This window comes from Entelurus aequoreus, linkage group LG06, assembly GCF_033978785.1.
Source record: "Entelurus aequoreus isolate RoL-2023_Sb linkage group LG06, RoL_Eaeq_v1.1, whole genome shotgun sequence".
Classification (NCBI taxonomy): domain Eukaryota; kingdom Metazoa; phylum Chordata; class Actinopteri; order Syngnathiformes; family Syngnathidae; genus Entelurus; species Entelurus aequoreus.
In genome coordinates, this window is record NC_084736.1 from 1,771,437 (window position 1) to 1,785,024 (window position 13,588).

Consider the following 13,588-nt stretch of genomic DNA (forward strand, 5'->3'; position numbering starts at 1 on the left):
GCATTTGAGATACAGCTTTTAATTGATTGATTGAGATTTGTATTAGTAGATTGCACAGTACAGTACATATTCCGTACAATTGACCACTAAATGGTAACACCCCAATAAGTTTTTCAACTTGTTTAAGTCGGGGTCCACGTTAATCAATTCATGGTAGCTGTTGTGTCTAAAGTTGGATGCAAGATTACAGGGCAGCCTGGGCATGAATAATAATAATAATAATAATAATAATAATAATAATAATAATAATATGTCCATAGGACCAGATTAGCAAGCAAAAAGCTGAAACCAAGATGACAGAAGGTCAGCTGGCCCACATTCAGCAGGAAGAGATGGCGCTTTGGACCAAAGTGAGAAGACTGGAAACGTATCTGAAGAGCACGTCACCCACCAGCATCAAAGATCTGCAGGTGAGCCGCACCCTCCCCCAAGCTGCTGTCATACCCGCCGGACAACTTTTTGTTGAGAGGGCTAGGTCTCATATGAGGCTTTCTCCATTTGTGGTTTCAGGAGAGAACTGCCTTGAATGCCAGTATCTTGAAAGGTCTGCAGCATTTGATGCACTTTCAAAAACAGAACATGGAGAACCACAACCAACAGATCTTAACATTGCAGAAGATGGTGAGTTGCACATGAGCACTGTTGGTCCTCATCGGCTTTCAATTGTGGTCTCTCTTCTCACAGAGTGAAGCTTTATGAAGTGACCAACACAGCACTGGACCCTCCAAGCACTCCCTTTCACCTGTGCAATGTTGTACATAGCACATTGTTTTTTATTTGCAACTAACACTACATCACTTTCTCCTAAAACACTGCTGTGTGTATTTCATTTGTAGTGCCCCTCTGAAGCATTCTTTTTGAACATTTAATCATCAAATCTTATTTTATTATAACACAACATATCTTGTTATTTAGGCATGTTTTGTATTTACAGTACATATTGTACAGCATTGTAATTAAAGGCGTGAATAAGCTTTCCTTCACACACAGACAACAACTAAATAAAGAAAGAAAGCCTGCAAAAGATGGCATTTGTCTAACTTTTCTGTCTGGATATATGGCACCAATAATGAGGGGGCCAAGTGGGCGCGACAATTGTCCGTGTCAGGAAGCATTGTCATTTGATCATTTTCACCTGTGTAACATAATGACAGACACAATCTGCTTGCAGGAAAACATGAAACTGTCTTCTGACTACAATTGAACATTCACCGACAGAAAATGCTAACTTTTGACCACAAACTTAGTTGCTACTTGGTGACATTGGTCTCACTGCCAGTTGGAATCTGTCTCTCGTCATGTTCATCTGAATGAGAAGGCATTCATTGCAATGTAACAATTAATAGCGATAAGATGATAAGAGGTGTTAGTTAGAGCATGCTGTGTGTTCAGCATACTGTATGTCCGCCTCTTGATTAACTAGCAGCCTTATAATTATTAAAAGTAGCGCTGTTGCAAACTTTTCTTGTCAAATGTAGTCAACTTTAAGTGTTTGTAGCACCTGGGCACCGCCATTTGGCCGTCTGACGTCACTACGCACGTTGCCTAAGGATGTCATCCCCACCCGGAAGAATTGGTAAGGAAACCATTTGAAAAAAATGGCCAGGGATTCCAAGGAATTGTTACACTGGGAACCGGTTTTGAACAAGAACCAGTTTTCAAACTTCCCCTGTCAACATGGCCACCAAACACAACTAGTCATGTGACTCCCCTGTCAACATGACCATCAATAACAACTAGTCATGTGACTCCCCTGTCAACATGACCATCAATAACAACTATTCATGTGACTCCCCTGTCAACATGACCATCAATAACAACTAGTCATGTGACTCCCCTGTCAACATGACCACCAAACACAACTAGTTATGTGACTCCCCTGTCAACATGACCACCAATAACAACTAGTCATGTGACTCCCCTGTCAACATGACCACCAAACACAACTAGTTATGTGACTCCCCTGTCAACATGACCACCAAACACAACTAGTTATGTGACTCCCCTGTCAACATGACCATCAATAACAACTATTCATGTGACTCCCCTGTCAACATGACCATCAATAACAACTAGTCATGTGACTCCCCTGTCAACATGACCACCAAACACAACTAGTTATGTGACTCCCCTGTCAACATGACCACCAATAACAACTAGTCATGTGACTCCCCTGTCAACATGACCACCAAACACAACTAGTTATGTGACTCCCCTGTCAACATGGCCACCAAACACAACTAGTCATGTGACTCCCCTCCCCTGCCAACATGGCCACCAAACACAACTAGTCATGTGACTCCCCTGTCAACATGACCATCAATAACAACTAGTCATGTGACTCCCCTGTCAACATGACCATCAATAACAACTATTCATGTGACTCCCCTGTCAACATGACCATCAATAACAACTAGTCATGTGACTCCCCTGTCAACATGACCACCAAACACAACTAGTTATGTGACTCCCCTGTCAACATGACCACCAATAACAACTAGTCATGTGACTCCCCTGTCAACATGACCACCAAACACAACTAGTTATGTGACTCCCCTGTCAACATGACCACCAAACACAACTAGTTATGTGACTCCCCTGTCAACATGACCATCAATAACAACTAGTCATGTGACTCCCCTGTCAACATGACCATCAATAACAACTAGTCATGTGACTCCCCTGTCAACATGACCACCAAACACAACTAGTTATGTGACTCCCCTGTCAACATGACCACCAAACACAACTAGTTATGTGACTCCCCTGTCAACATGACCATCAATAACAACTAGTCATGTGACTCCCCTGTCAACATGACCATCAATAACAACTAGTCATGTGACTCCCCTGTCAACATGACCATCAATAACAACTAGTCATGGGACTCCCCTGTCAACATGACCATCAATAACAACTAGTCATGTGACTCCCCTGTCAACATGACCATCAATAACAACTAGTCATGGGACTCCCCTGTCAACATGACCATCAATAACAACTAGTCATGTGACTCCCCTGTCAACATGACCATCAATAACAACTAGTCATGTGACTCCCCTGTCAACATGGCCACCAAACACAACTAGTCATGTGACTCCCCGGTCAACATGACCATCAATAACAACCAGTCATGTGACTCCCCGGTCAACATGACCATCAATAACAACTAGTCATGTGACTCCCCTGTCAACATGACCATCAATAACAACTAGTCATGTGACTCCCCTGTCAACATGGCCACCAAACACAACTAGTCATGTGACTCCCCGGTCAACATGACCATCAATAACAACTAGTCATGTGACTCCCCGGTCAACATGACCATCAATAACAACTAGTCATGTGACTCCCCTGTCAACATGACCATCAATAACAACTAGTCATGTGACTCCCCTGTCAACATGGCCACCAAACACAACTAGTCATGTGACTCCCCGGTCAACATGACCATCAATAACAACTAGTCATGTGACTCCCCGGTCAACATGACCATCAATAACAACTAGTCATGTGACTCCCCTGTCAACATGACCATCAATAACAACTAGTCATGCGACTCCCCTGCCAACATGGCCACCAAACACAACTAGTCATGGGACTCTCCTGTCAACATGACCATCAATAACAACTAGTCATGTGACTCCCCTGTCAACATGACCATCAATAACAACTAGTCATGTGACTCCCCTGTCAACATGGCCACCAAACACAACTAGTCATGTGACTCCCCGGTCAACATGACCATCAATAACAACTAGTCATGTGACTCCCCGGTCAACATGACCATCAATAACAACTAGTCATGTGACTCCCCTGTCAACATGACCATCAATAACAACTAGTCATGTGACTCCCCTGCCAACATGGCCACCAAACACAACTAGTCATGGGACTCTCCTGTCAACATGACCATCAATAACAACTAGTCATGTGACTCCCCGGTCAACATGACCATCAATAACAACTAGTCATGTGACTCCCCTGTCAACATGACCATCAATAACAACTAGTCATGTGACTCCCCTGCCAACATGGCCACCAAACACAACTAGTCATGGGACTCTCCTGTCAACATGGCCACCAAAGCCAACAAGTCACGTTTCTCTCCTGCCAGTTGCATCACATGTAAGAGATGACATCAGATGTGAGAGATGACATCACATGTGAGAGATGACAGGTATAGATGTGTGTGTCTAAGTTAAAAGAAACAGCAGGCTGTCGTCTTCAATAGAATTATTACAATCTATGCACGCTGGGTAATGTTTGCTGTGGTCTGGAACAACATGGCGCACAAACAACTATCAGAAATGCAGCCAATATTACATACATGAGGAATGCAGATATAAATTAAATACACAGAGGACATAGAAAATTAAATGAGCTCAAATATAGCTACAAACTAGGCATAATGATGCAATACGTATATAAAGCTAGCCTAAATAGAATGTTAGCATCGATTAGCTTGCAGTCATGCACTGACCAAATATGCCTGATTAGCACCCTAATAACATCAGCAAAGTTCACCTTTGTGCATTCACGCACAGTATAAAAAGTTTGGTGGACAAAATGAGAAAGGAGGAGTGGCATAAAATATGTCTCTCTCTGGCATCGTTGAAGAAAGTTGTACATGTAAACAAACTACGGTGAGTTCAAAGACCGCCAAAATTAGAAGGACAAAACGGCGTTTCCCGAATACTTTCATCAGAGAATCATGTTTAACACAAACAGTGGGATTTATAACAACTAGGAAGGTTCGTGTCATGTTGTCCTACAGAAACCATATTAAAATAAAAACATATTTTATATATTTTTCTATTTTCAAACATTTTTTAAAAAGCTCCAGGGTGCCACTAGGGCGGCGCTGAAGAGCAGCATGTTGCAGACCCCCGCCTAATACTAATGCAAGCGACAACCAGAACTGAACACCAAAATGAACTTGATATCAAATAGAAAAAGGCAACATCACACACACATACACACTACTACTAACTACGGGGGAACACATCAATGAGTGAAGTGAAAACCTTCAGCTTGCAGTCCAAACAATACCCTTTGTGGACCACAGGGTATGACAGCCATGGAAGCACATTCAATCTTTTATCAGCCACATGAGGTGAACTTCATGTAAAAGACTGAAAATAAGCCTGCAGGTGGGGGGACAAGGGGGTATGGTGGTATTGTCTCAAATATATACAGGTATTAACTATAATACCGGTATACCGCCTAGCCCTACATGGTTTCACATCATTTGACAGGGTTTATGTAAGTAGGTTAGATGTCATTATTGAATACAATTAATATGAAGAGTAAGATGACTAATTTAGTGTTAATATTGAGTGGACCCAGAGGTCAAAAAATGGTGTAAAGTAAGTCCACACGCGAGGATTACTTATCCTGCTCTGTCGCCATCTGACGAGTATTTTATATGTCACTGACGTTACCACACATCTACTTACAGCTGGATAAATGTTGCTGCTCGAATACGCTGGTGACAGTTTGACCCCAGAACAAACCAAAAAAACCAAGAAAAAATAGTTGAAAAGTCTAACGCCCGTTTCTTCCTACGACACTCCTGGAACTCTGAGTTTCTTCCTACGACACTTCTGGAACTCTGAGTTTCTTCCTACGACACTCCTGGAACTCTGAGTTTCTTACTACGACACTCCTGGAACTCTGAGTTTCTTCCTACGACACTCCTGGAACTCTGAGTTTCTTCCTACGACACTCCTGGAACTCTGAGTTTCTTCCTACGACACTTCTGGAACTCTGAGTTTCTTCCTACGACACTTCTGGAACTCTGAGTTTCTTCCTACGACACTCCTGGAACTCTGAGTTTCTTCCTACGACACTTCTGGAACTCTGAGTTTCTTCCTACGACACTTCTGGAACTCTGAGTTTCTTCCTACGACACTCCTGGAACTCTGAGTTTCTTACTACGACACTCCTGGAACTCTGAGTTTCTTCCTACGACACTCCTGGAACTCTGAGTTTCTTCCTACGACACTCCTGGAACTCTGAGTTTCTTCCTACGACACTCCTGGAACTCTGAGTTTCTTCCTACGACACTTCTGGAACTCTGAGTTTCTTCCTACGACACTTCTGGAACTCTGAGTTTCTTCCTACGACACTCCTGGAACTCTGAGTTTCTTACTACGACACTCCTGGAACTCTGAGTTTCTTCCTACGACACTCCTGGAACTCTGAGTTTCTTCCTACGACACTCCTGGAACTCTGAGTTTCTTACTACGACACTCCTGGAACTCTGAGTTTCTTACTACGACACTCCTGGAACTCTGAGTTTCTTACTACGACACTTCTGGAACTCTGAGTTTCTTCCTACGACACTCCTGGAACTCTGAGTTTCTTACTACGACACTTCTGGAACTCTGAGTTTCTTCCTACGACACTCCTGGAACTCTGAGTTTCTTACTACGACACTCCTGGAACTCTGAGTTTCTTACTACGACACTTCTGGAACTCTGAGTTTCTTACTACGACACTTCTGGAACTCTGAGTTTCTTCCTACGACACTCCTGGAACTCTGAGTTTCTTACTACGACACTTCTGGAACTCTGAGTTTCTTACTACGACACTTCTGGAACTCTGAGTTTCTTCCTACGACACTTCTGGAACTCTGAGACAACATTTCAAATGTGGTGAAAGTGTTGGTCGTGTGTTATGTTTGTATCAAAGAGGCTTCCATCTGTGTGCTCACCTGTAGCTAGTGTGCGGCGTGTACACGTAGCGAGTGGGGAATTCCAGCACCTCTTTGGTGGGGCGGACCCGCAGGTCCGGGTAGGGCTTGACGTGCAGCAGCTCGGGTGACAGGCAGTAATGAGGCGAGTCCGGCGCCGGAGAAATGTCAATCTTCAACTGGGCTGGAAAGGAGACACAGACACGTAGGGTGGCGTTTGAAAAGGTCTAGAAATGAATTCTGACAATATAATCACATTAAAGCTCGATGAGATTCTTCTTAAAGGTCACCTGTGACGGGCCTCAGTCGTCGCAGGACAGAGGACGGTCTGCGCATGTCTGCCAGAAACTTGTAGAGGTCTTCATCGCTCAGCCTGTCCCCCTCCTTCATTAAAGAGCAATGTCATTAGTATGGAGCAGAGGTCAGCCACCCAAAACCTTGAAAGAGCCACATTGGACCAAAAATACAGAAAACAAATCTGTCTGGAGCCGCAAAAAAATGAAGAGTCTTATATAAGTGTTATAATGAAGACAACACATGATGTAAGTGTCTATATTAGCCTACTATCAAAATGACTTTAAAAGTCTTATATAAGTGTTATAATGAAGACAACACATGATGTAAGTGTCTATATTAGCTATATTAGCCTACTATCAAAATGACTTTAAAAGTCTTATATAAGTGTTATAATGAAGACAACACATGATGTAAGTGTCTATATTAGCTATATTAGCCTACTATCAAAATGACTTTAAAAGTCTTATATAAGTGTTATAATGAAGACAACACATAATGTAAGTGTCTATATTAGCTATATTAGCCTACTATCAAAATTACTCTGTGTCGCAGGCTGAAGCAAATCTTGGTTGACAGAAATGTTGAAATGTAATATTTATTCTACACATTTTTACAACATTAGAAAGCATTAGTAAATCAGAGGCTACTCAGAGGGTGAGATAACTCCTGGAAATGACTGTCTTTTAATGGCCAAAGACATAGATGTGTGTGTCCAACTTAAAGGAAATGTCTTCTTCTAATGGATTTATTACTTTGGCAAGCTGGGTAATGTTTGCTGTGGTCTGGAACAACATGGCACACTAACTATCTCACACTATTATGTTAGATCCACTATGGACTGGACTCTCACAATATTATGTTAGATCCACTATGGACTGGACTCTCACACTTATGTTAGATCCACTATGGACTGGACTATCACACTATTATGTTAGATCCACTATGGACTGGACTCTCACAATATTATGTTAGATCCACTATGGACTGGACTCTCACACTATTATGTTAGATCCACTATGAACTGGACTCTCACACTATTATGTTAGATCCACTATGGACTGGACTCTCACACTATTATGTTAGATCCACTATGGACTGGACTCTCACACTATTATGTTAGATCCACTATGGACTGGACTCTCACACTATTATGTTAGATCCACTATGGACTGGACTCTCACACTATTATGTTAGATCCACTATGGACTGGACTCTCACACTAGTATGTTAGATCCACTATGGACTGGACTCTCACACTATTATGTTAGATCCACTATGGACTGGACTCTCTCACTATTATGTTAGATCCACTATGGACTGGACTCTCACACTATTATGTTAGATCCACTATGGACTGGACTCTCACACTATTATGTTATATCCACTATGGACTGGACTCTCACAATATTATGTTAGATCCACTATGGACTGGACTCTCACAATATTATGTTAGATCCACTATGGACTGGACTCTCACACTATTATGTTAGATCCACTATGGACTGGACTCTCACACTATTATGTTAGATCCACTATGGACTGGACTCTCACAATATTATGTTAGATCCACTATGGACTGGACTCTCACAATATTATGTTAGATCCACTATGGACTGGACTCTCACACTATTATGTTAGATCCACTATGGACTGGACTCTCACACTATTATGTTAGATCCACTATGGACTGGACTCTCACACTATTATGTTAGATCCACTATGGACTGGACTCTCTCACTATTATGTTAGATCCACTATGGACTGGACTCTCACACTATTATGTTAGATCCACTATGGACTGGACTCTCCCAATATTATGTTAGATCCACTATGGACTGGACTCTCACACTATTATGTTAGATCCACTATGGACTGGACTCTCACACTATTATGTTAGATCCACTATGGACTGGACTCTCACAATATTATGTTAGATCCACTATGGACTGGACTCTCACACTATTATGTTAGATCCACTATGGACTGGACTCTCACACTATTATGTTAGATCCACTATGGACTGGACTCTCACAATATTATGTTAGATCCACTATGGACTGGACTCTCACACTATTATGTTAGATCCACTATGGACTGGACTCTCACACTATTATGTTAGATCCACTATGGACTGGACTCTCACACTATTATGTTATATCCACTATGGACTGGACTCTCACAATATTATGTTAGATCCACTATGGACTGGACTCTCACAATATTATGTTAGATCCACTATGGACTGGACTCTCACACTATTATGTTAGATCCACTATGGACTGGACTCTCACACTATTATGTTAGATCCACTATGGACTGGACTCTCACACTATTATGTTAGATCCACTATGGACTGGACTCTCTCACTATTATGTTAGATCCACTATGGACTGGACTCTCACACTATTATGTTAGATCCACTATGGACTGGACTCTCCCAATATTATGTTAGATCCACTATGGACTGGACTCTCACACTATTATGTTAGATCCACTATGGACTGGACTCTCACACTATTATGTTAGATCCACTATGGACTGGACTCTCACAATATTATGTTAGATCCACTATGGACTGGACTCTCACACTATTATGTTAGATCCACTACGGACTGGACTCTCACACTATTATGTTAGATCCACTATGGACTGGACTCTCACACTATTATGTTAGATCCACTATGGACTGGACTCTCACAATATTATGTTAGATCCACTATGGACTGGACTCTCACAATATTATGTTAGATCCACTATGGACTGGACTCTCACACTATTATGTTAGATCCACTATGGACTGGACTCTCACACTATTATGTTAGATCCACTATGGACTGGACTCTCTCACTATTATGTTAGATCCACTATGGACTGGACTCTCACACTATTATGTTAGATCCACTATGGACTGGACTCTCCCAATATTATGTTAGATCCACTATGGACTGGACTCTCACACTATTATGTTAGATCCACTATGGACTGGACTCTCACACTATTATGTTAGATCCACTATGGACTGGACTCTCTCACTATTATGTTAGATCCACTATGGACTGGACTCTCACACTATTATGTTAGATCCACTATGGACTGGACTCTCACACTATTATGTTAGATCCACTATGGACTGGACTCTCACACTATTATGTTAGATCCACTATGGACTGGACTCTCACACTATTATGTTAGATCCACTATGGACTGGACTCTCCCAATATTATGTTAGATCCACTATGGACTGGACTCTCCCAATATTATGTTAGATCCACTATGGACTGGACTCTCCCAATATTATGTTAGATCCACTATGGACTGGACTCTCCCAATATTATGTTAGATCCACTATGGACTGGACTCTCCCAATATTATGCTAGATCCACTCAACGTCCATTGCACTGGTCGCCCAGGGGGGGTCCCCACATCTGCGGTCCCCTCCAAGGTTTCTCATTGTCATCCCATTGGGTTGAGTTTTTTCTTGCCCTGATGTGGGATCTGAGCCCAGGATGTGGTTGTGGCTTGTGCAGCCCTTTGAGACACTCATGATTTAGGGCTATATAAGTAAACATTGATTGATTGATTAATTGAAACAACTATCTGAAATACAGCCAATATCACACACAGATAATGTGTCATGAGACATACAAAACTAAATGATATACACTGAGGACATAAGTAAAGCATATTAAATTGATCTCAAATATAGCTACAAATGAGGCATAATGATGCAATATGTACATACAGCTAGCCTAAATAGCATGTTAGCATTGATTAGCTTGCAGTCATGCACTGACCAAATATGCCGGATTAGCACTCCAACAAGTCAATAACATCAACAAAGCTCCCCTTTGTGCATTCACGCACAGTATAAAAAGTTTGGTGGACAAAATGAGACAAAGAATAAGTGGAAGATTTTACATGTAAACTGTTGCGTCACAGTCCACACTATGGTGAGTTCAAGAACCGCCAAAATGAGTAGGACAAAGGGATGTTGAACATCAGTGAAGCAGACACACAAACATATTCAACAGTGGTACTTCTAACATTTGTGTCATGTTTGTCCTCAAACACAAAACATACTAAAACAAAAAAAATAATTGTTTCTCCATATTTTTCCATTTTCAATCCTTTTTTAAAAATTGCTACAGGGAGCCGCGGGTTGCTGACCCCCGGTATGGATCAATGGCACAAAACAAGTACAAGAGTGATCCTGGTAATATTACTTGTGAATCTATTGAATGATCGATACTGCTATTGTATAAATCACATGTGCCTACAGTATTATTGGCCAACTTATCTAAGAGTGTCAAATATCTCTGTGCGGCATCAATGTGTGCATGTCAGCAATGGAGTAAACATGTATCAAAAAGACATTGATGGTAGCTTTGGCCTTTATGTAAGCAGCCCATTTGAAATAAAGAGCGGCAATACTTGTCTTTAAAAGCAGAAATAAGACATCTCAGTATTTCAAGTTGGCAGTGCTACCCCGGGGCTGTGTCTGACCTGCTTAAAGAAGTTGGTGACGGTCAGGGTTGCTGGGCGGAAAGTGGCAAAGTTACACACATCATCGCTGACGCTCATTCGCTCAAATCCCTTTTTCTTTTTTTCGTTCCACGTTCCATGGCCTTTGCGCTCTGCCAGGGAAAAAAAGAAGACAAAAATGATTAAGTAACACAGCATTTACACAAGTATTTTCCATACATTCATTTACTTTGTGCCTTTCATTTACGGCAAAACTTTCTGTGGCGGTCCAAATGTAACTTTGGTGGGCTGCCACAGAAGGATTCTTTTATTTATTTGCAGCGTTCACCTTTGCTCACAAACATATTATAATGGCACTGACTGTAGCTCAGTGGTCACCAACCTTTTCCAGCCCAAGATCCCTGGTCTCAGCCAAAAACCAAAGCAAGATCTACCCCTGCATCAACTACTGTACTGTATGTGTGTGTATACGTGTATATATATATATACACTACCGTTCAAAAGTTTGGGGTCACCCAAACAATTTAGTGGAATAGCCTTCATTTCTAAGAACAAGAATAGACTGTCGAGTTTCAGATGAAAGTTCTCTTTTTCTGGCCATTTTGAGCGTTTAATTGAGCCCACAAATGTGATGCTCCAGAAACTCAATCTGCTCAAAGGAAGGTCAGTTTTGTAGCTTCTGTAACGAGCTAAAGTGTTTTCAGATGTGTGAACATGATTGCACAAGGGTTTTCTAATCATCAATTAGCCTTCTGAGCCAATGAGCAAACACATTGTACCATTAGAACACTGGAGTGACAGTTGCTGGAAATGGGCCTCTATACACCTATGTAGATATTGCACCAAAAACCAGACATTTGCAGCTAGAATAGTCATTTACCACATTAGCAATGTATAGAGTGTATTTCTGTAAAGTTAAGACTAGTTTAAAGTTATCGTCATTGAAAAGTACAGTGCTTTTCCTTCAAAAATAAGGACATTTACATGTGACCCCAAACTTTTGAACGGTAGTGTATATATACAGTATATATATATATATTTATATATATATATATATATATATATATATATATATATATATATATATATATATATATATATATATATTCATATGTATACAGTATATACTAATATATCATTTGTTTCGTTATTGTGCACTATCCACTTTATTTTGATAAAATAATTATATGTAGCATTCAATACCACACAATTGATACATCATCTGATTAACAACAGTACTAGCAAATTCCACATTTAATAATATACATTTATAAAAATGTGTAATTGGTTTTGCTTTAGTCACTTGCTATAAAACATTTTCAGTTCTATAACCTATTGTTATAGTATCGGATCGGAGGCCAAAAAAGTTAATCGAGACATCCATATTTACAACATCAGATGACGTCGCACATTTCAGGACACAATCAAAAAAGCTCAGTTTAACCCAGGCCTGGGCAATTATTTTGACTCGGGGGGCCAAATTTAGAGGAAAAAATGTGTCGGTATATATATATATATATATATATATATATATATATATATATATATATATATATATATATATATATATATATATATATATATATATATATATATATATATATATATTAGGGCTGCAACAACTAATCAATTAAATCGATTAAAATCGATTATAAAAATAGTTGCCGATTAATTTAGTCATCGATTCGTTGGATCTATGCTATGCGCATGCGCAGAGGCTTTAAAAAAAACAAAAAAAAAACCTTTATTTATAAACTGCAACATGTACAAACAGCTGAGAAACAATAATCAAAATAAGTATGGTGCCAGTGTGCTGTTTTTTTCAATAAAATACTGGAAAGGATAGAAATGTAGTTTGTCTCTTTTATCCGATTATTAATCGATTAATCGAAATAATAATCAACAGATAAATAGATTATCAAATTAATCGTTAGTTGCAGCCCTAATATATATATATATATATATATATATATATATATATATATATATATATATATATATATATATATATATATATATATATATATATATATATATATATATATATACATACATATATGTATATGTATTTATTCACATTATATATATCTATATATCTATATATGTATACAT

General features: G+C 39.9%; 1 protein-coding gene across 3 annotated transcripts in view; it reads right to left on the reverse strand.

Annotated features, from left to right (window-relative positions):
- Nucleotides 1-13,588, reverse strand: part of LOC133651715 (dedicator of cytokinesis protein 7-like) — an 81,395-nt gene that overhangs the window by 46,926 nt on the left and 20,881 nt on the right. For all 3 annotated transcript variants that reach the window (XM_062049768.1, XM_062049767.1, XM_062049769.1), the window contains exons 12-14: nucleotides 11,498-11,628; nucleotides 6,988-7,081; nucleotides 6,719-6,881 (exon numbers count right to left, since the gene is read on the reverse strand). In XM_062049768.1, coding sequence (XP_061905752.1) covers nucleotides 6,719-6,881; nucleotides 6,988-7,081; nucleotides 11,498-11,628 — 388 coding nt within the window. The remainder of the gene's footprint in view (nucleotides 1-6,718; nucleotides 6,882-6,987; nucleotides 7,082-11,497; nucleotides 11,629-13,588) is intronic.